At 35.7% G+C, this 24770-nt stretch overlaps 1 protein-coding gene across 4 annotated transcripts in view; it reads left to right on the plus strand.

Moving 5' to 3' along the window:
- Nf1 (neurofibromin 1) overlaps window positions 1–24770 on the plus strand; it is a 234845-nt gene that overhangs the window by 111026 nt on the left and 99049 nt on the right. For all 4 annotated transcript variants that reach the window (XM_081765704.1, XM_081765708.1, XM_081765706.1 and 1 more), the window contains 7 exons: window positions 3566–3740; window positions 5244–5483; window positions 6311–6502; window positions 11631–11753; window positions 12900–13038; window positions 15950–16114; window positions 20639–20878. In XM_081765704.1, the coding sequence (XP_081621830.1) occupies window positions 3566–3740; window positions 5244–5483; window positions 6311–6502; window positions 11631–11753; window positions 12900–13038; window positions 15950–16114; window positions 20639–20878 (1274 nt within the window). The remainder of the gene's footprint in view (window positions 1–3565; window positions 3741–5243; window positions 5484–6310; window positions 6503–11630; window positions 11754–12899; window positions 13039–15949; window positions 16115–20638; window positions 20879–24770) is intronic.

Consider the following 24770-nt stretch of genomic DNA (forward strand, 5'->3'; position numbering starts at 1 on the left):
TTATGCTTCAAAGGTCAATAAATTCAGGAGGGGGGGGGGACTTTTATTATTGAAAGTAATTTCTCTAATTATACTGGAAACGGTGGTACTGCTTATTGCTTCTTACATGTATTATCGGTGGGTGTATTAACAGATCGGTGCAAGTAAGATTAAAGACATACCGAAGAGACCTCATGATCGAGGTTTGAGTCGCGGTCGCTAACTCGATGTCTAGGTCGCGATGGATGAAGGGTGCACATAGCGAGAAAGTCGCACCCTCGCTGTAAGTTCTCAGTTTGAGGAGAAACATTACCGTGGCGCGTGTGAAGTTATTCCGGCAGTGCATAAAAATTACTGCGAAACCACATTTTGAAATTGAAAGGACCAAACAGTTCATAAATAGAGATGGACGCGAGACGAGAAATGCCAAAGTCTCGTCTGTTGTTTCGCAGAAATATATATGTTGTCCATCTTTATCAGTAAATCAAAGACTTTTACATCTTTTTAATTTTCTGTGAAGAAATGCCCTCTTTCAGCACTGAGAAATCATTTCCAGTAAAATTGAAAAAACAACAGGAAAAAAAGTATGTCTTCAGGTTTCGAGGTGGAAGGGGTATTAACTGCAAATGAAGTTTCGTCACTACAGGTTCCATTATTCAGAGTTTCCTCCCTGTGGATACGTGTCTGTCTTTACACGTATTTCTTTACCTTATGTCAGTCACAAATTTAGAAAAAAACCTTATTTATTAATGTCAGAATTGGGGGTTGGGGTGGAATTTTTAAGAGCGTAGATATGATTACCAGTAGCTTCTTTTTTTCCTTAAAAATTCCACCATTTACGGACTTACGCCCAAAAACTCTCTCTCTGTAACCGCATCTGCCTTATATAATAACAAGCTACAGTATAATTCTCAAATAAATATGAATAACTTATCAGACATTCCCACTTCAGTTGCTGTTTTCTTCTATTCTCTATTTAAAATGTACCTATTATGATGTTCGTGTTTCTTACCCCATTTTGCTGGAACATTCCTCACTAGTTCTATTAATATGTCTTTCATAATCAAATTTAATAGTGCAGCAAAATCTCTCGAGCATACACATACACTCCTCTGCAGACGAAATTCTAAACAAATGCAGACTATTCCGCGCATCGCTTCAGGGATACCAATGAGAACACGAACCACAGCGATGCTTCCGCTGAACATCGATGTAAAAACAAACTCGGTTGTTTATCATCGCGACCACTAATTAACTTTCGCTGTCGACGTCTAGGTCGCGATATAATGTACATCTTCGTCATGCGCTTACTCATTTGAATCCATGTGTTTGTGCCAATATCGAGGTAGTGACTGAGACTTAAACCTCGACCTGGATCGCGGGGTTTCTTCGGTATATTTGTACCCTAAGTCTTCCCATTTATGTTATGTGTTGGATGCTATTTGGTAGTCCAGTCCAGATGATTTATTGATTATAGATGTCCATTGTTTTCATGACTTTTCGTAGGCTTTCCTTCGGAGACCACTTGTAGAAAATTTATAGCAAATGACGATCGAATTACACAGTGTAAGGTAGAATAACCAACACTGGTGGTCAATACTCATTTATAAATTGAGTATAGCTTTATGTAAATCGTGCCGGTATCGATGTTTCGATACGCAGAGAGATGAAATAACATGGATGTTCGGAAAATATTCTGGAATTGGTGATCTTACCTGTATCTATTACTATAGGTAGAAGGGAAAAATGAAGAATGTATCGTACCATTTTGTGGGTAATTTAACACGTTGGAATTATATCTAAATCATAGCGTGTGAATGTGCAAATAGATACTCACCGCACGCGATGTTTGTAACAGGTTATCTACTCAACCGTGAAACTGTGAATAAGCCATGGATTTCGTATGCTATGAAAAATCTGAAATAAGCCGTGAATTTCATCATCAAACCTTGAAAGTTCTCAAATTTCTTGCAAATGGATACCTTGTAATAACAAACTCTAAGATAAATTTATTTTAATTATTTAAAAAGAAAAATGTGGAAAGAAATTCTGATATTTTAGTATTTTCTCCGTTTCTTGTTGTACAAGTGACATCGTAAGGTTGAACGAGGGCTATTATTCTACTGCAACATGCCGACTTCTGTGCCACGCTTTGGGTCTCGCCTACTCTTTGGTTCGGCACTGGGCGGAATTGTCGTTGTGCAGTCAGTAAAGGTTATTTTTATAAACTTCACGTGCGTAAAACTGATAAATTTTGCACCGTGAAAACTGTGGAAAAACCGTAAATTCAGTTAGAGTAGAAACGATATATATTAGAGAAATGATTTTTACTTTATATTATTTATAAGACACAAACTAGTACTAGTCAGTAATTAGTTAATGCATTAGAAATGCATATGTTAGAATTTGTAATAGTTTCTGGTTTAAAATTCACATATTTTCTGTAAGTTGGCTACTTCTCAGTGGACGGCCAACACACACAGGTTTTACTGTATTTAGAACTTTTTGTTTAGAGGGATCCCCCATTGTAACATACACACTTAAGAAATTTCAGTTCTAATTTCTATCGGGAGCTGTTGCCATTAAAAAGCAATAGAATCTGAAATGAAGAAAATCAGAAGTAATGGCTTTCGGAGAGGATGCGCTGACGATGCATTACAGTTCTATGTCTGCCATCTAGTTATAAAGTAAGTACTATTATTATTCAGGGTTCCCAGAAACCTGGAAAATCAGTGAGTGTTGGGGAATATGATTTTTGTCAGGAAAATTATTGAAAAGTTTTATGTCAGTTAATTTAATGAAAAGTTCTTTAATGTCGGGAAAACCAAATAGTCGATCTCGATAACGACGGCAACTTTGAAGCAATAGGATTATTACGTGATTTAGAGAACATGCAATACAATAATATAAATAATAATTATAGATGCATTAAGTTATATCAAGGTGTGTTGTACCATGATTTGTTGTTAGGTTTTTAATTCTGAAATCAGTTGAGCTACATAATCTTGAATCACAAAGTACTAATTCTAGCTGAGATTACCTTTCAACATTTTGTGATGGTGTGTGAGCTTTATCGCTCACTTGAGCTTAGATGTGTGTTGTGATTCGTGTCGAATTGTGAAACAGGCGGTCAAAAAGTTAAGTTTTGTTTTAAAGTTTAAAAAACGGCTACAGAGACTTGTGAAATATTATACGTAGCATTCTGTGATGCGTCAATGAGTCTCGTAGCGATGTCAGCGGTTTGCACGCTTCCAAGCGGGAAGAACGTCCGTGAAGGATAATTCTCGTCCTTGTCGGCCGTTCGTGAGTCGTAACGAGAAGTAAATTGCCCAGGTCAGTTAATTTGTGAGATCCGACGTGTAAATACAGCAGGAATATACTTTGAATGGCACCTTGAATAGGTTGTAAGTCGTTGGTTTTTTACATCAGTCGTTGGTTTTTTAGGAATTAAGTGAACAGCTCTTGTATATATGATTTGTAACTATCTGGGATATATTGTCTTTAAATTCTGTAATGCAGTTGCAGGGAATGACTAAACTACCGCTTCAAAATGTAATTGTTCGAACTGTATGTTCTCTTCTTTCAGTATCTCCATTGGAAATGGGAATAGTAAAGGATCAACCTTCACCATCAGTAAAACGCGGCCTTATTCTTATGTCAAAAATTCTTCAAAATATTGCTAACCATGTAGAATTCAGTAAAGAGCAGCATATGTTACCGTTCAACAGTTTTCTCCAAGCGAACTTCGAAGCGGGAAGAAAGTAGGTATTATTAGAAAGTATACTTTTTTTTTTTCTGCGCTAGCTGCATATTTATCTTTACTGTGTTCAACACAATGCTTTAATAACATAATTACAGTTAAGCGATAAAAGTTCAAGGAACACGTTTCATTTAGATCCGAGAGCAGCTATTGTTTTTATACGTGAAAGGAAATATTACATTTTCTAAGTTGTTAGTGTTACACAAATAGTTATACTACATTAAGAGGAAATTTGAAGTTACAATATTATTATTATATTATTATTATTTATAATGGTAGCAACAGACACGACCTAAATATAGCACTTCGTCAAATTCAAACATTTGTACATACAGAGATACATATGTTTAAAAGTAAATAAATAACTAAATCTAGTGTTAGCTTGCTTACTATAGCTTTGAATCAAAATACAATTATTGTAAGATTATTATTAATTTTATTGAGGTTTTCTGCCACTATAGTTTCTTAGCACTCTATCTAAAATAGACATACTATATCTATCCTTGGCCTAACATAAGTAATTTGCAAGCTAATTCGTGGCTAAGCGGTTTGCAAATGAAATGAAATGATTAAGTTTTACGTCCGACGGTTATGCCAGCTAGGCTAAAGGAGACGGTAATGATGAGTAAAGATTGAAATAGTGGAATGAAGAAAGTGGGAGGAAACAGGAGAACCCCCAAGAAAACCCACACACACACGGTGTTTGTCCACTTTCACACCATAAAGTTCACTTGGCTTGAGCGGGGACCGAACCAGGGACTCCACGCACCAGAAGTGAACGCTCTACCACTGAGCTACCATTAAGCGGTTAGCGTACGCACTTTTGGCGTGGGAGACCCGGGTTCGATTTACGGCGTGAGCTCATGGTTCGGATTCCATGTTAATCTTTAGGTCCACATCTCATATAGCCTTGCTGCTGAAAGAGACGTTAAACTAAAAATGAATCAATAACTTCCAATAAAAAGACAGCAAGTAAGTAAGTGTTCGGATTATTTTCAAAGTTATGTACTAGTGTCTGATCATTTAACACGCATCTGTTTTTCAGTAAGTCATGTTTTTAAAAGTGTGCACGTTGCCCATAACTATAAGGGTAAAATCATATCTGGCTTTAAAACATAAGTGTCTGATAAACCTCTTTCGTATCGCTTTAGTCTTTGTAAATGAACTTCAGCTACTGACTTCCATTTTGTACATGCATACTTTAATTTTGTTCTAAAGTCTTAATGATTCAAATATACTATATCTGGGCACTACAAATTTGTTTCCCTGGTATATACTCGTACATTATTTTTATCCAGGTTAAATAATAATAATAATCTTAATATAATAATAATAAATAGTGAAATCTTTCTGTTCTGAAAACGAAAATATACCTAAGTATTTCTCAAAGGAAACTAATTTGACAAAATTGTAACCTAGTATGGTTATGTGTTTTTTATTTGTTCGTGTTTCAAATGTCATTTCTGAATTGCTTTGTGATAAAAGAATAACTTTTTCTCCGTAGATTCTTTATCCAGATAGCTTCGGATTGTGAAACCGTGGACCAGGCAAGTCATTCAATGTCATTTATCAGCGATGCCAACGTTCTAGCATTGCACCGTTTACTTTGGAACCATCAGGAAAAGATTGGTGATTACTTGTCAAGCAGTAGAGATCATAAGGCTGTAGGCAGAAGGCCATTCGATAAAATGGCTACGTTACTAGCGTACTTAGGACCACCAGAGCACAAACCATTGGATTCACAGTAAGTATTCTACATCCAGCTACAGTGTGGTCAGAATCTGTATAGAGATCACTAGTTGTTACATCATCTGGATATTGATTATTTTGTTGAAGTTTTAAAGGATTTAAATATTTTCTTTTCTTTTTTCTGCAATCTTGTTTAACGTCATTACGTATCATTCACTAAATTTTCGAGCGAAAGTGTTTTGAATTTTATTATAATTATTTGCCATGATCAAATTGCTAACTGCGAAAAGAGATCATGTCGTGTTTGTTCATAATTTGTGGGATAAGTTTAAAAAATATAGTTTTGCAATATTAGGTAAAGAGCAGATAATGTTACCTGGGTGGTGTATCAAGAGGTACGAATAACCAAATATTGGAATATGCGAAATATTGTAGGAAAATAATATACCTTAACGCACGAAAGAGGTAACATTGTTTACTCTTTATGTATAAATTAATATGGATACATTGATGTATTATAGCAGTATCATTTTGAGTCAGTATCTACGTATATACAGTTGTTAATATAGCATGTAGTATTGATAGATTGATGCTTAATATCTTTTTTGATCACTGAGACTATGAGAAGGCACTAACCGCTGAAAGTGTGCTCTGAACCAGTACTCGTTTTCGTATCCTGGACAAGCATTCTCACCGAAAATCTGCTCTCTAGCCACGCTCAACGAAAGCATACGCGTTTGCCACTTAACCATGAAGAGGCAGTTCCCATTTAATATTGATCTTTTAACAATTCTGTAAAGGACATTTTATTTTTTTGCGGTAGCAATTTAATTTAGTATAACCGCAATATGAAAGAACAGATTGACAACACGTTGAATGTAGTTTGCTTTTCTCCTCTTACACTAGGTGGAGTAGTATGGACATGACCAGCACCAAATTCGAAGAAATCATGTCGAAGCACAATATGCACGAGAAGGACGAATTCAAATCGATTAAATCGCTCAATATATTCTATCAAGCAGGAACTTCCAAAGCTGGCTTCCCGGTTTTTTATTATATTGCCAGAAGATACAAGTAAGTAATGTTGAGTGCAGTATTTCAAATTTCATTTTGGCGAATCTCCTTCAATAAAACAAGTGAGAAGAGCTTGAAGCAAGGAAGATAGTCTTTGAAGTCAACATGATAAACCATAAAAGGCTCTTGTACTCAAATTCAATTTTAGGTAAAAATTCCTTTGTAAATATAATTATTTATATCTACTTCTATCTTCAAGTTGGTGTCTAATATTTGTTAATGTGCATGCTTTGGGGAAGAAAATCCACATTATGTCAACACTTCGTAAAACAAATTATAACACGAACACAATAATCATATAGCTTAAAATAATTGGAAGAAGAATATTGCGGTCCTAAGCAATTTGGCAACTATGAATTTGAAATTAGGAGGAGGAGTGAAATGAAACGTTATAAACATTAGTGTATAATTAAATAACTCAGTTTTGATCTTAAAATATAAAAATGGAACCATAAAGTAAATGAAATATAAAGGCAGAACAACAAAGTGAAAAGACTGGAAACGAACACAAAGCAGCATCAAACTATGTGTAAACTCAAGAAATTTATATAGTTTATAGCTAACTCTTAACCGACCCCAACGTAAACCCAAAACCGATTCTATTGAATATACTTCATTTAATACAACTTGTCCTTTCTGATAGTTGCTTTCTTCTGCTTTTTTCTTTCTGCATGTGATCATAACAGACAGGCAAAGAAGCACGGTTTCATTGACAACAGCACGTTCAGCCAATTATAGTGGCTCATTTCTCTCGCTCTGCAATGGTAAACATTCCACCATTTCCGCACGTTGTAAATTTGAATATAAACAAATGCACATTGTTTTAGTCGAATGTCAACTTGAGTAATGGACCTGATGGTTATTGAGAGCATTCTTTTTAGTTCTATTTTGTGTCATTTAATTTTATAAAACTGAGATTTACTTGCAGTAAATAATTTCGTGTTTCAGTATCCGACGCAAAAGCTGGTGACACAACCTTGAGCACCACGTGAACGCAGCGAGCTGTCAGAAAGGACAAGTAGTATTAATTTGCTGTATAGAAGAAAGTACAGCGCAAAGTATTGAAAATTAAGTCTACAAGAAAAGTTATGACATACAAGCAAAATAATACACTCTGGCAAAGATTGTAGAGAGGATCACGCAAACTATTTCCATGCATGAGGTATGGATAGAGAGCATTAGTCAGCGGTCCCCGTTAATATGTTAACGAAGTCGGCCGAGATGATCACTCGACCCATGTGTTTGAAAAAAAATAAAAACTTGGCTTAGATGTATGAGATGCAGATAATCACCGTTAATGTCACCGTTGCCCACTAACAGAACGACTCCATTAACGAACTCGGCTGACGTAATTGCTCTAGTTGTACATTGAAAAAATCGCTTTCATGCATGTGACAAGGGCTATAGAAACTACCGTTAAATTCACCGTTATCCGTAAATATGTTAACGGATTGACTGTTAACGAACTTGGCCAAGATAATCGCTCTATCTATCTATAGCAAAAGTAAAATTCAAAATTAGCTTACATGTATGAGATGATCTATAGATTACCATTGTTAAGGTTTCCGTAATCCGTTAATATGTTAACACTTCACTCTATAGTTATCTTTTGCAGGAAAATGGAATTTAAAGACTTGATTACATGTATGGGATATGGACTATAAAAAGTCTCCATTATCCATTAATACGTTAACGGATTGACTCTTATTAGCGAACTCGACCGAGATAATTGCTCTAGCTGTCTGTTGCAAAGACAAAATTTAAAAAAAAATCGCTTACATATATGGGATATAGATAACCACCGTTAAAATCTCCCTTTTTCGCTAATATGTTAACTGAAACTAATAGACTCCACTGACATATTTGGTCAACTAATCCCTTTATCTGTCTATTGCGAAAAAAAAAAGCGCCCGTTCAAGTTACCGTGGAATAACGGACGGACGTACTAACAATATAAGATTCTAAGTCTTAATGCATGATCCTAATAAATAAACAAAGAAACAAATTCTAACCGATCCGATCAAAGAATTGTAACTCCCATGTAAAAAGTGAAAGTGATACATTGGTTGCATAAGTTCTGAGTGTGTGCGTTTAGCCAATCTACGTAATTTAGAGGGTGGCACGGAGTTGACTGACACATTTGAAAGTTGAATGTTGCTCAGGTATCAGTTATTGAATATTGAATAACGGATAGCATAGAGTGAGTTGCGGGTAGAGGATGGGAAGGGGATAGGACGCCAGTAAGTACGAACATCATAGCAGTTAAAATGGGCCGTTGAACGTTATGTTTTCTGTGTTCGTAGTTGATACGAAACGAAATCAGTTATTGAACTTCAGCGAGTGTACAGATAACATTTCATTGTTAACCGACATAGTTACATACCGTCTCGGAACACCATATAGGCTAGAGTGAAGAAATTTGACCAAACTGGCAGTGTATTGGATATCAGACATGAAACTTCACAGGCAGTGTGTACGCCCGAGAACTGGCAGAGTGACAGGCCAACAGGCTTGACGATATCATCTGTCTGATGTAATTTATTATTATTATTATTATTATTATTATTATTATTATTATTATTATTATTATTATTATTAAATTCTTGGTCATAAAATTGCATACTTCAATGTACAATTGAGGAGTTGCAATAAGGGCGTAAGCCTGAAACATGCAGTTGGAGAAAAACTATGTTGAAAATGTAAGTAGTGTTTTTTTTTTCTTACATAAAACAATGTAATATGCAGCATTTTATTCCGATATTGAATTGAAATGTTACCAGGAGGCTAAACAAGCATGGCAAAAGCCACAAATGAGTTTGATGTAAAAAGGGCGTAAATTCGCGTACGTCCTTATTACATCAAACTCCTCAATTACACACGATTCATCTTCCTTCCTTTTCGTTTCTTTCAAGGTCTATGGCCATACCCAGTATGTCAAGCTGGCTACGCACTACCCTGTAGATAGAGAGAACCACTAAACAAAATTATGATCATAATGATTGAAAGGAAGGGGTTATACTTGTTTTGGTAGGGAAAGATAGTAAAAGGATATAAAGCTGGTTCCACGGTACATGTATGCAAGTTGGAACAGGGATGGGCAAACCAGAGGGCTTATTGGTGTGGAGGGCCGTATCCCGAAAAAGATAATTATAACATTTTCAGAAGAATTGAATTAGACATATTCATGAAGAAACTTGTTCATCGTACACTAACATCACAGGAAGACAAAAACTGTTGTAATGGTAACAGTTACTTACTAAAGGAAAGCAGTAAAGTGAAGTTATTTACCATTTTAGAACGAAGTTTGGCTCTTCTTGCTCTGAACTAGTCTCTGTGTTCTGTGATACGCTGGATATTCCAACGTGAGACTGTTCTGAAGGTAGACATCAGTTACCATTACCCTCTCTTTGGATTTAATCCGCTTCGTGCGTGAGTTGCTCACATAGATACATGGTGCCAAATAATGCCATAATTCTCATGCTGAAAGTACAGAAGTTCTATAGAGTACTTCTAGCATGGAAAGTATTTCGCATAAAAATCTTGTAGGCATATGTTCTTAAATACTTCTTTCAAAATCACGAACCTCCTGAAGTACAGTAATTTTCAATTACAGATTGTCAGAAGCACTATTCACATTCACGTCAGTGCATGCTGAACGGTGATGAAAAAATGCTAAAATAAACTGGGCAATACACTCAAGATTTGCCCTGTTTCATGCAGAATTTCACGTTCGCTCTTTGTTCTAACTTGGTATCTATGGTGAAATCTCAGACATGATACACACATGTTCAGAATAGCATCAGTTGCAACAGTTCCCGATGTACACAGGGCGAGTGTTCACACTGATTTATGAAGGTCGGTGCTCCCTGTAACTGTGCGTGCAACCTTGTGCTGTCACCTGCTAGCTTGTTACAGAACTAGTGGCTAAACGTTTAGATATCACTTTGTACAGTCCGCAGCAAAAAACCTGCAACAGAAGCATGTACGTTTATTGCGAAACGACGAAGTCTTTTGCTCCAAAATGTGTGTGCAGGGGAGCACACCAAGGTTTCTTCTGACGTGATTCGTGCCACTGGTTCCTGTTAGTAGTACTTAATATGCTTGCGTAAGGGAATATGTTGTTAATCCTACTTGATAGTATGGAAATTTAAGGGAGGGAACACATAAGCTGTATAAAAAGTTAGATCACACAAGGCGTAGAGACAGGAGCTATAAGTTATTTCTTCATACATTAGTCCTTCTTCGTGAAGTGGATTTTACTAGGTATTTTTAAGTTTTGTATCGCACTAGTTTGTATCAGCATCCAGTTTACTTCGAGATTGTTTGCATCATATCAAGCATACTTTGCACGATGGTAATGTTATGGTATATATTGTTTTAAAGCAAAATAGTTATTGTCTATCGTATCAGACCTACATTGTACACCTGACATTATCAGATTGACTATAGTTCCATTCCTTCCTGATCAGAATTGTCAGAGACAGTTCGAACTACACAGTATATGAAGCAACAATAGACTGACCTGTATTCAGCAAACTGCACGTTGAGAGTAATGACTAAGACTCGTTCCCTCAGGATTAATTTACTGCGTAGTATTTTTTAAAATTTTTGGCTTCTTTGAAGCTAAATTCGATATTTTTCTATTCTTCATTGTTAAAAAGAAATTGCTATAGTAGTCCATCAAAGAATACAACTAACTGCGAAAGAAGACTGATTTACTTTTCAAGTCCTAAATATTGAAGAACCATAGCACACAAAATTAACAGTGAATAGGAGGCCATTAGAATTTGAAATTTTCGTTAATGAACTAGCAGCGTCACATAGTTTGGTGTCTAATAGAAAAATGTGAGAACTTAGTTAAGTGTTACATGGCACCAAAGATGATAACAGAGGGAGTAGAGGTATTGAACATTCATAACTCAACGAAGTGACTTGCCTAGTCTTGGTTTATATGGATTGTGTTTGCCATGAAGTTCAGTTTGTAAAACATAAGAAATCGTAATCAGTTGACGAGGTTTTGACATGTAAGCATATTAGTTATTATTTATGTTTGCATTGTATCTAGAATGTTGATACAATGTTCATGTTAACATAGTACTTTATGTATATATTTTTTTTATAATTTCAGAATAGGAGAAACAAATGGGGATTTGCTTATATACCATGTCATATTAACATTAAAGCCGTTTTGTCATTCACCGTTCGAATTGGTTGTGGACTTCACGCACACGTGTTCAGATAATAGATTTAAGTAAGTATGTGTCGAATATAATAATCAACATAATTGATATTAATATAATTTCGTATTCTAAGAAAAAATATATTTTCAATCCCAAAACTTACTGTAGCGTTGATTTGATAAGTGGGAACTTAAAATGGCAGCTATATCTGTTAATTCACTAATTTTATGAGATACATATTCACTTAAATCATAATCTTGTCAAGTATACCAATTTAGGAAAAGAGAAAAGGGAATTCGTTATTAATTTATTAAATAACACATTTGATGCAAGACCTGTGTACAACGTTTCATACGTTTATTATGTTGGAAGTTATGTTCAAAATGTTGTATGTAATTAGTGTAACAACAGGAAAGCTGACGAACAGTAGGTTAACTTAATACAAAACGTGTTGTGTAGTCTGAATATAGCATATCGTAATTACTGTTTGTGGATGAAATATCCAGTTTTCTTTTGCTCATGACTACTTGGCCGTTACAATTATCAACACATCTCAAACGTTCCCTCATGTTTCTTGGAGTCTCTTCGTCTGTGAGAAACTAGAATACGGAATTATTCGTATTCGTATGCGTATCTGTTAATTCGTTTATTTGTTTTGAAAGTCATTCTTTTGCCAGTGTCTTTTTTACTTACTTCAATTTGCAGTAAATTTGGTACGTTGTTAACTGTTCTCAAATATAGCTTCCTCTTAGGTAAATTACTAGTAATTACTAGATACTGACCAGTATGTTGTTCATTTATTTACTAATATTTAATCAGTTTTACATAATGATTATATGCATATTTACGTGCATTTTGCGCGTATACGTTTTCATGGTAATTATTTATTAATGAGAGTCTTAAGTATATGCCTTGTTCAGTCATGCGTTAAAAACTTTCGCTAAGAGATTGTCACTCGTAAATTTACAAGAAGTTCCGTAGACTGATGTAATATTAGTAATTATAGAAGCCCATTGTATTGAATATTTAAATACTGTCAAATTTTCAGTTAAATGTATAGCACAACATTACTTACCAATTTCACTGTAGTCACTTAATTATTGGGAAACATCTCTTGAATAACTTCGATAAACTCACAGTTTGCATCATTGTACTTGTATTCTCTCAGATTTTCACAACCAAAGCAATTGAGTCTGAATGTTAATCTTTTATTTCAGGACAGAGTTCTTGCAGAAATGGTTCGTAGTTCTTCCGGATGTTGCATATGAAAACATACACGCAGCATATATCTATAACTGTAATTCCTGGGTGCGTGAATATACCAAGTATCACGATCGGATACTTGCGCCATTGAAGGTAAGAAGTTTCTATGAGAGAATCATGAGTAGTTTCAGAATAGATCCATGTAATTTATATCCTGGTCAGTATAAATCAGATACTTGTAGACGTCTCTGTTATCACATCAGTTTTTTAAGTTTTCGAGAATACTGCTATAATTCAAGACATTCTCATAATATCCTTGCTCTTGCAAACTATTGGTCCGTTTAAGGTGGCAGCATCACTATATTTCATTTCATAGTGCTTTGTAAACATATTTTATTTGTGATTTATACTGATAATGTGCAAAGAATTTTGATCACTCTTATTCGTATTCTACATGGATGATATGGTTAGTCTCTGCAACTCAGCTTCCAGCAAAATTTTTGTTATTCTCAAACGGCTGCAAAATCTTCAGTTAAGTCAAGAGTGAAAAAAGCATTCCGAGGTACTTCATAAACGGCATAGATAATTTGTCTTCATGGTATAATACATGGCTCCTAAGAGTAGTCCCATAACATTTTCCTTCAGAAAAAATTTAAACACACGTCATACTAAGCAAATGGTTCGACCATCATGAGAGTCAATAGTAATAAGGATCTTATAATTAATTCTGACACAAAACTAACTTTTATAAAACCAAAACACACTAAATGACCAATCGATACACATTCTAGGATTTCTGTATAGATTAACAGAAATATATTACTTCTCTTTCTTACCAACGTTTTACAAGGCAGTAATTTCTCCAAAAATGAAATATTGTTAACCTATCTGGACAGTAACAGTTCCTACAAATCTCTCCAGGCTAAATTCTGTACTAACTTCTTCCTTGTAATGTTAGGTTCCAGAATTCGTCGCACACTTGTGATGGCAAAACAAACTTTAATACTAAATATTAAATGACCTTACACTCGTTGTAAAATCAGTGATCTGAAATATTGGTATAAACTCGCAGACGGCTAATTCAAGTGCGAAACACTACTCTCAGAACTGTACTCCGAATCACATTCAGACAAAACGTAAAACACATCCCTTCCATATAGTTCAATGTAGACTTTCAGCAATTCAGCATTCTCTGTTACAGGCTTTCTAAGTTAAACAAAGAAATATCGCAAACATGCGTTGATTCAGCATTGCGGCATTATTTTAATGGTTAAGTTTTAGTCCGCTATTGTTAATCTTTCTTATTATTACTTTAGATGTTGTTATTGTTTTATTATTGCATTAAATAGTTATTACTGATGATTATTTATAGTGATGTATGTAAGTTACTAATTGTTAGATATTCCAGTATAAACTACGTCCACCCGTATCTGGAATTTCGTTCGTAAATAAATAAACCAGTCGGAAAGTGAATGTAAACGAACGAAATATAGTGTGTTCGGGCTACATTTTATAGTTGTTGGTGAACGACAAAAGAACGGAATCGTGGATCCTGTTAATCAGATGGATCTTTGTATTATCTTCTTATTGTATGTAGATTGATTTCTTGCTTATCGATGTCTCGTACATAGTAATCCACAGTACTGCAGTCAGAGATGTGTGTCAGGGGGCCATACATTGGGACCGGAGAAATCCTGAAATTTTTAAGACAGTCCCTTGTAGGTCATAGACAACCACTTGTCTATGAACTATTTTCAAATGAATCTTGCTGTCACTTGTTGCCTTTCCCAGGAGACGTCCTTTTCACTCAAGAAGTCACCACAGTATTCAGAACTCTACACAAGCATTGGAATTGACCCTGAGTTCCTGTTCAAAGATGTGTGAAGGCATCACATCTCCCTCACTGAAGATATATCCAAACCTATAATATTTTGGAAAAAATCAATGTGCATGACGTGAGGAACGTCCAGTAAATTGTAGGCAAGAATTTGTTGTTTGTGTGTGGGTTGTATACCTGATCCCGACATTTTTTCTTTTCCTTTTTTTCAAAGAAAAATCAAAAAACCACATGTTCGTGGTTCAGCGGGACTTTTCCTTTGTGAAAGAGTTTGGTTGTCTTGATCAGACGGTTTTCTGTCAATGGTTAGCCTTTACGCCTTTTGTAAGAATGATAGGGGGCGATCCTCATTCACATGCAGGTTCAGGGTCAACGCTGCAACACCTGTTTCCCTCGCTTAAGTTTTTATTCCCTTGCCCGATTCTTAAGTTGTTTTGTTCTGCAATTGTTGGATGAATTCTGGTATTCGACAATCGGAACGATATCTGTATTTTCCTATCACGTAGGGCTTCGTAGTCTTTGTTGTATCCCTACATTTCACGCTATATCGCGTTTACTGTGTTCACGCAGCATTGTATAGTTGTCTTAATTGTGGAATATTGACACTCGGCACGAATCATCATGTAGGTAGCTCTTCCCCAATATTTCGGTAGCTTCCATTTGCCCATTGCAGTGCCTTTTGATATCACAAATGTGTTAGAAACGACAGAAGAAATCATGCTTAGGCTGTGCCAAATTCATGTAGACAGCACATATTTATGTACAGCATACAAAGATCTGATTTACCCCAGACACCCTGTACACGGTGAGCAGTCAGTTTCAGAGAACGTGATTAGGTTAATAACACGTAAGGCGAAAATAAAATTAACAAAAAATGCTCCACGTATGACCATCTTGTTATGTTATCCTCCTTAACACTTCAATTGAATTCTTATGCATTACTTTATGTTTTAGAAGACCTACGTTTAGAGATGGAATATATTGAATCAGATTTTTTTTCAGCCCGGTTATTTATTTATTTTTGTATATAAATTGATTAATTATATATATTATTTTGTATATAAATTAATATGGAAAGCTAGAAAAAGGACGAATAATGTTTTTGAATGTAATATATACTTAGAGTAATTGCATTGCCAATTATATACACTTTTGTATTGCAATATATTGTTTGGAAGTAATGTGTATTTTGTATTCTTTAGTTCATATACGTCTCTTTTTATGTAGGGCAATAGAAAGATAATCTTTATTGATGCACCTGGACGACTTCATGAGTTCATAGAACCCGATCAGCAAAAACTTCCTGGAGCTACTTTGTCGCTTGATGAAGATCTGAAAGTGTTCAACAATGCCTTGAAATTGTCTCACAAAGATACGAAAGTTGCGATTAAGGTAAGTTTCATATTTACGTCATATTGAAGAAGAAGAAACAAAATGTTATAACACATGAGTAGATTGATTCCGTTTGTATTTTGAATTCCACAATATTATTAAAATAAAATTGTTCTACACCGTGATTTAGTAATACAGGGTTGCGAGATCACACGTTCGATTCTAGGCTGAATTAAAACCGTATGTGTTGGGGAAATTTTCGGTAATAGACACAATCTAAAACAATATTTCCTTCAACCACTGAATTCCTGGGTGAAGGAACACAAGATACGGCAGTATTTTACTGATGACAAGATAATTCCCGTGAACGGACATTATTTAGAATGTAAATGGACATGTGGGTATGAAGAATATTCAGAAGTTTCCCGGTAAAGTCACCATACAAAATATTTAATTAATTCTTCCAATACTGTTCGCACTAATTTTGTAGACATTGGAAATGACTACCAGATTGCCAGCAGTAAATATGATAGAGAAGTAACATAAGAATTTTACATACATATATATTGTTAATAGAAAAGTAACATAAGAATAGCACATATATATTTATTGTTATGGGAAAATTGTAAGCAAAAATCAAACCTTAGCAATTTTCATTTAATATAAACTCAATTTTAACATAACATGTGTAACCTTACAGGTTATAAGGCACAAGGAAGAAAGAGAGAAAAAGAAAAGAAAAAAAAAAAAAAACACGATATTAGTTTATACTTTTGTGCAGGCTGGACGTTTGCGCTACATGTTAGTTCTATAAAAGTTAGCTTCACAATACTTGCTTCCGGTTTTCCGCAGTGGCTGAACTCTGCACTGAATCTCAGACCCAGAGAGTTTTCATTGAGAACCATACTCTGAAATACTTAAAAGTGTTAAAGTTTTAATCCTTTCGTCGTAAGCAAGCGTGCTCTTATTGGCTCAGCTATTTGCAGCGAGCAGCCTGGGGTCCTCCTTGCGAAGATTATCCCACGATCCAAGAGATAACTGAGAACAATGCATTGTTGTATTATATAATTAAAGGAAATGATTCCTTTGCACACAAAATTGCCCCAGTGAGTACACTGTGCTAAAATAAAAGCAATGTCTAAAACAACGCAAACTAAACTATTACATTGTGGGTTATTTGATGCATAACCAGTTTGGAAAGTATCCAGTTAGGGTCATGTTGGAATGCAGGGTCATGCAATTGTGTTATCAGGCTGAAGTACATGAAGGGCACTGGAGGAAGATAAAATTACAGTTTTATTTTTAATTTAGTTTTCAAAGTTTTTTCTCAAGAAAATACAATCTCATTACCAATTATATTACAACTTACGTTCATTTTACTAGATGACGTCTTCTGTCTTTTCGAAAGCTTTATTCACAACTACCTGAGACATATTACTATCTACTATTATAAGTCAAATTACTTTTGAGCTAGACCTGACTTCGGAGTTCTTTTGTTATCCTACGAACTATAATTTTACACTACGAATTTTTCATTCTGTCCTCTCCATTTGAATTAGCGACCATACCCTATAAAATAAATATCAAATACGGAAGTACTGTTGCCCTCTGTATATAGACTACGATGCTCTAAACTGCAAATTCGGTGGAAGAGTTTTCGTATATAGTCGTTGAACAAAGACCAATTTTTATCTTTACTGGTTCATAAGGATATCGGATTACTTTGAAACATTTGTGACTCTGCATTCGTCTCTTCAGTATTAGTGGCAATTTGTACTGCTTGTTGGACTGTTAAATTTGGCGGTGTTAACATTAGTCGCCTACCTACCTCACTCAATACTCTACCACCAACTTACCCCTTACTGCTTCATCTGAATTACTGTTAAAGTCAAAGTCATTTAAAAGAAAAGTCACAGACTGATGTCCTGAATGTCTCATTAGATTTCACATTGTTTGCCTACTATATTTAATTTTGCTCCATAATGCCGTAATAGTATAACTTCCAAGTATATTTTATTGAATAAGAGGTCTGAAAGATATAAATTTCCTAATTCTTCGTAAGCCGCTGTATCTTTCAAGAAATTAACATAGACTTCTTTGGTTTTTTGCACACTTCTTCCTCCACATAATTACTTTTAAAGTTACTCTGTATGATTGTATACATCTTCCATGTAGAATATTCTAAATAATGAGATACTGGTAATGCTAAAGTTCTTAAAATGTGCCAAAAATTATAGTTGTTATATTTCTAAATTTATATCAGTATTAAAGTGTTGATGTCGTATATCGGTGAACTTCCTGTTTATCGAGTCTCTACTAGATCAGCTTGAGCCCTGTATATAATACAAGTAAGCTGTCAATTCTTTAATTTAGAGCCTAAGTACTACTGAAGACTATATAGGATTTTGTAAACATTGTTTTCCTTGCTTTTTCTCTTGCATATCTTCTGCTATTACAAATCTTATCTAACTTTAGAGGACACAGTGGCTGAATGGTAGAGCATTTATCTGTGGTGCGTAGGGTCTCTGGCTCGATCCCCGGCCAAGTAAATTTCTGGTTGACAACATCGTGTACATGGATTTTCTTGGGGTACTCCTGTTTCCTCCCACATTCTCATTCCACCCATTCTTCCATAATCATTTACTTGCCTTAACCATCCGTCTCCCTTAGCCTAAAGGTGACGGATGATTAAGGGACATTAAAGTGAAAAATTTCCTTTTATTTAACGTTTACAGTGTTTCGTTACCGTATACTAGTTTTGTGACTATGGAGATACATGCTCATATTATTCAGTTTAGTCCTCTATTCCCAAAATTTATCTTTCTGTTCGTAACTTCATTTCAACTCTTACCGTATTGAGACTAAATATTAAAACCGTATTTCAGTAAGATTTCCCAAGAAGGGGCTCCAGATTCTCAACTCAGAATATAAGGAGACTGGGGCACGGTGGCTCAGTGGTAGAGCGCTGACCTCTGATGCGTGAGCTCCCTGGTTCGATCCCCGCCCAAGTTAGTGGCGGACTTCGTGTCCGTTGGTTTTCTCGGGTACTCTCTTTTCCTCCCACATTCTCATTTCACCATTTCTCCCATTATCATTCAGTTACTTTTATCATCGTCTACCTTAGCCTAAAGGGCATAAACGTGGGACGTTAAACTGATTTTTTTTTTAAATACAAAGAATGAAAATCAGAAATATTTTTTCTTTCCTCAAAAATTGCTTTTAACAATTACATTTATATTTCTAAATTCGACAATATTATTAGTGTTTAGCGGAAAGGAAGATGTCCAGATGAAACATGCATCAACTGACACATTTCATAGAGTTAAACAATACGATACGGTGAGTGTAAATCTTCATCCGTAGTTTTTGAGAAAATCTACTAAAGGGAACTCTTTCTGTGAACTTAAGAATCGATTCTGTAGAATAACGATGCCATTGATGCCGAAGTATACCCTCATCAAGATCTTTAGTATGACACGAAGACGACAGTTCAGAACATGGTTGATGAGATTAGCCCGAAGTTATGGTAATCTCTGGAACTTCAGTTTAAGTATATTGTCCAAAGATAACACATATTTAGTGGATAGATAACATCAGACTGTACAAAATGAGATACTTGGTGATTAATGCGTAGCTCTCGAAAAAATAGAGAAAAATCAATTTATATGGCTGTGAAAGATATGTCTTTCGTTAACAATAATGACTGATAATTTTTTATTCTGGATGAACAAATCGTTCATTTATAGATTGTATATGTTAGAAAGATACAACTGTTAAGTAGCGGGTTGTCTCTATCGTTATTTGTTCCCTTCCGACGATAACCCCATAGGTCGAATAGTGACACACATGATTCATACTACTTGTAAATATTTGACAAATGAAATTAAATCTTTTAAGTTTTACGTCCCACGATTATGCCGGCTAGGTTAAACGAGATGAGGATAATAAAAAATGAATGAAATGCTGGAGTGAAGAAAGTGGGAGGAAACGGGAGAACCCCGAGAAAACCTACGCACACGATGTTTGTCGACCACACGTTCCCTTGGCACGAGCTGAGATCGAACCCGGGACGCTATGCACCAGAGGTGAACGCTCTACCACTGAGCCACCACATCACTGTAAATATTCGATTAACAATTACATTGATTAGAGCACAATTTGTTTTTCTTTTAAATAGGGCCGCGGTGGCTCAGTGGTAGAGCGTTCACCTCTGGTGCTAGGGGTCTCGGGTTCAAACCCTGCTCCCGCCAAGTGAACTTTGTGGTGGACAAACACCGTGTGCGTGGGTTTTCTCGGGGTTCTCCCGTTTCCTTCCACTTTCTTCATTCCACCATTTCATTCATTACTCATTATCACCGTCTCCTTTAACCTAACCGGCATAACCGTGGGACGTAAAACTCAAGATTTCATTTCATTTCTTTTCGTTTAAATAAAAGTTTATAGAAGAAGGTGGTATTAATTACGTGTTAAATACGTATTAATTAAGTTTTAATGTGTTAAAAGAACTTATTGATTTTAATGTGTTTGATTGTTTCTTACATACTAAGATCATGAAGGATAAACTTTGTTTTCTTTCCTCCGTAGGTGGGACCAACGGCTATCCAGATTACATCAGCAGAAAAGACGAAAGTACTGTCACATTCAGTACTTTTAAACGACGTTTATTATGCTTCTGAAATTGAAGAAGTTTGTTTAGTAGATGACAACCAGTTTACTCTCACAATAGCCAATGAGTCAGGGCCTCTGTCCTTTATTCATAATGACTGTGATAGTATTGTGCAAGCCATTATTCATATAAGAAATCGTTGGGAGCTTTCACAGCCTGTAAGTAATATTTAAATATTTTTATGTTATACTCACTCATATATACAATATGTAGTGATAGTTTAGTGATTGAGTTTAGAATTGGCCACACAAAGAAATACAAGATTCTCGTATTGGCAGAACGACAAACAATGTATTTATATTGATAGAAATAAACATGCGAGATGAAAACAAGGTTGCCTACTGTTACAGAGGGAGTTGGCATTACTTCTCCGCAGACATTTTATTGTATTCTATTTTCCAAATTGATTGACGTACTTCTATCATGCGTAGAAGTGCCAAAATGGTCTCAGATTTATAGCACACAATTAAGAAAATGTATAGATGTATAGTGTGCTCTCAAGGTATTTGACAAATTTCCAGAGATTCTCTGTACCCTAATAACATATCTTACAATTTACAATGTTTACACTATCAGCACATACAAAACAATGATGGGGTAACACAGGAAAATTAATTTCTCAGCTGGCAGGCCTCGATTTCTACGTACTATCACGCTTTATTATTGTTCTTTATTTGCTGATTCATACTCCAGATGCAATTTTTTCTTGTACTATACTCGAAAGCTTCCGCAATTGAAACATCCAATTACGTTAATTTCTTCTTGAAATCGCAGATGGCTCTATTAAGGATTAAGGAATAAAGCGGTAGAAACGGAAAACTAATCGGTTGCAGTAGCTCAATTGGTAGAGCGTCCGCCCGGCGGCATACCGAGATTCGAGTCCTTATCGCAGTGAGATTTGTTTTGTTGGAAATCTCGTCGTGTAGTTTGTGTAAGGATGCTCAGCTGCGGATAATTCTTGTACCTGTGGCCTCGCGTAGAGTAGTCGCTAACCCTCTCGCTTTCGGTGCGAGCGGTCCCGGGGTTCAATTCCCGGTGGGGGCACTCGGTCGAAAAAGTGTAAAAAGCTTTTTCAGGCCAGCTATCCTAACTCAGGTTTTCCTCATTCACACCAGGCAAATGCCGGAATGGTACCCAACATATAGGTCCCAGGCTGCTTGCTTCCTTCCCCAGTCCTTTTTTTCCTTTCCTTTTCCCGGATAGTATGCTCGCCGAAAAGGACGTCATCCCTCAAAAGTGACGGGGTAACATGGCCATAGATGCCGAAAGCCCAGATATCTAACTTCTGAATCCTGAGTTCGTGTTACTGATAACTACTTCGAATAATAATAATCGGAAATTCGGTATAGACGCGTTGATTGAATAAATAAGTTCCGTAAATGAGTTTTTTCTTTCTGTAAGAATGACTGTTAGATTCTAGTTCACTTCAAGTATCCAATCAAGAAATATGCGGGAATCACCGTTACACTTCAGCACAAAGTAAGCTAATTAATTTTGTTAAATATTGTTACTCCGTTTTGTTAGCTGTTGATATAAGAATTGCATCATTGCAATTGGATAATCCTCTAGAGAAGCACGTTTAATGTCTGTTTATATTGAATGTATCAAAGAAGGTTTTTTAGGTAGCAGCACTGTGGTATTCGAGTCGCCCTAGAGAAGCATTTTTGTAACAATAATAGTGCACTTAGAAAGGAGTAACTAACTGTCCGTCAATAATTGAAGGCAGATTGTTAATAGATACTTATTTTCGGAACATTTTAAAGATAACATTAATATATTAGTATATTTGGAGTATGAGAAACTGAGCTGAAATTGAGATGTTGAGATATATATATATATATATATATATATATATATATATATATATATACAAAATGTGCATATATTTTGTTGTTCCTTCGTTTATGATACAATGTATATACTCCTATATTATTAAAACTGGTCGATAGAATTTTGTTAAAATAGTAATTTTACATATACGTGAGTCAAAATTTCACAATATTAGTCATTAATATGCTCTATGCTTCAAGTTAAACAAAAGCTACCTAACACTCGAAATGCTTGATAAAGTCATGTTGCATTATCCAAAGCCTCCCTTCGTAGGACTAGTTCTTCCATTCCACTCCGATACAAGTTCTTATCCTTCTAGTTTTGCACCGCAGTTTCCGTTTCATCGTGATTGTTGAATCATTATTGAGCGGATGAAATGAACCATAGATTGAAACAAGTAATAACCCGCGAGTTCGAGATCCGGTTATGTTTGATATCGTTAAATTCCCTCAAGCTTTTGAAGTTTATTGCTGGTCGTTTGAGAAGTACGAGGTTTTGCGTTGGTTTTCCTACAGAAGGGCTCACTCTCTGTTCATCGATACCGAATTTTTTTTGACACATAATAGCGTAGTCCACTCCAGCTGTTCGGAGTACAGATTGTCACTGATTGTTTAACCTCCCGAATCGAACTCATGAATTGCCCTCTTATAATTCCATCAGAGGCAAGAATTGTCTTACGTTAGAAACGCCTGGCACACAAGTTTCGATGTCTAGCTTTTTAGCCAGTGATTATATACGTTACGGATTTCGGAATATACACTTTTCGTCGCATTATTATTAACATAAAGAAACGCTTGCACACATCTATTTCCACTGTGCTTGAGCAGAAGTTAATACGTGAGGCACATTTCTGCAGCTCTGGATGCTTCTAGTGTCGTGAAGATGACAAACCGCTCTCGCAGGTATCAAGCTTACCTGATAACCTCCTAGATTTGTCGCTGAATTTGATTCTATGGCCTGGCGCACGCCCTAGCAGTTCGCGATTTTCGTCGTATTTGAACGTGGCTGGTCGGGAGGTTCTTGCAGCCTGAGTGAAATTTCTTGAACTGTGTGTTGCTCTGCTGTGATTAGATGCCCCTTCACTTTTCGCACGATTAATGTTTCCGGTTGCTTTTGCAGCGAGCGTTATGGCCTAGTTCGAGCATGTGAAATAAAAGTTCCGGACTTAGACTTTGTTGCACCTTCATCCTTCATACAGGGAACGTAGCTCTACATTATCTTTTAGAGCACAAACTACAGCTGTCTGCACTCATGCTTACGAGCATCTTTGACGAGCAGTGCTTCGGTCACATACACGGCACAAACTGCTCACGCATACCAATATTACAAATCTTATGACTCATTCTTATAGAAAAATCTCCAGAAGGTTGAGAATTCTATAGTGGTGAGCAAAAGAACTTTACGCGGCTTATTGATAATTATAGAAATATAATATTTTCCTTGTCTACTTACCATATACATAAAGGGGAGACATGTCGAGCTTAAAAAAAACCGTTGTTCTCGCCCTAACTTAGGAGTGTAAATTATTATGCACAAGAAACTGGTTATAACGTATGTGAGTACTGAATTATGTTCTTTTCTCTCAGTCTGTTTGAATAATGACCGTACGCATCAATTACACCTTACGGATTTTCGAAGTGTTTACTCGTTCATTGTTGAGTACAACTCACTATAGCAGAGAAATTCAATGCCTCTTACCTTATTTGTTTTAGGACGGAAATTCTGGCTTTTAGTACAGAACTAAGTAATCTATGAAGCCAAACGAGGCAATTTTTGGACATTTTGACCTTTCCATTATTGTAAGGTTTTAATTGTTTTGGAGGAATTCGGTGCGTCTCCCGTTATCATTTGTTCTACAGCTTTGCAATTCTTCCATTTAATACAGGACAAAGTAATATATTAATTTCAGCGTGACAAGTTTTCGACATTTTGTCCGCTCCGTTGTTGTAAGTTTATAATTGTTGCAGAGAGATTCAAGGCCTCTCCCATTCTTGGATTCTGAAATTCTATCATTTAGTACAGAACGATTTAATCTCAAGGTGATACTCTTTCGACATTTTGTTCTTTCCACTGTTGTAACTTTTTAATTGTTGTACAAGAAGGCAATGCCTGTTCCGTTATTGTTTGTTCTGAAATTCTGTCATATAGTACAGAACGATATAATCTATGAATCTCAAGGGGACAGTTTTTCAACATTTTGTCCTTTCCATTGTTGTATGT

The sequence above is a fragment of the Thermobia domestica genome, chromosome 7 (genome assembly GCF_964235325.1).
Source record: "Thermobia domestica chromosome 7, izTheDome1.hap1.1, whole genome shotgun sequence".
In the NCBI taxonomy this organism is placed as follows: domain Eukaryota; kingdom Metazoa; phylum Arthropoda; class Insecta; order Zygentoma; family Lepismatidae; genus Thermobia; species Thermobia domestica.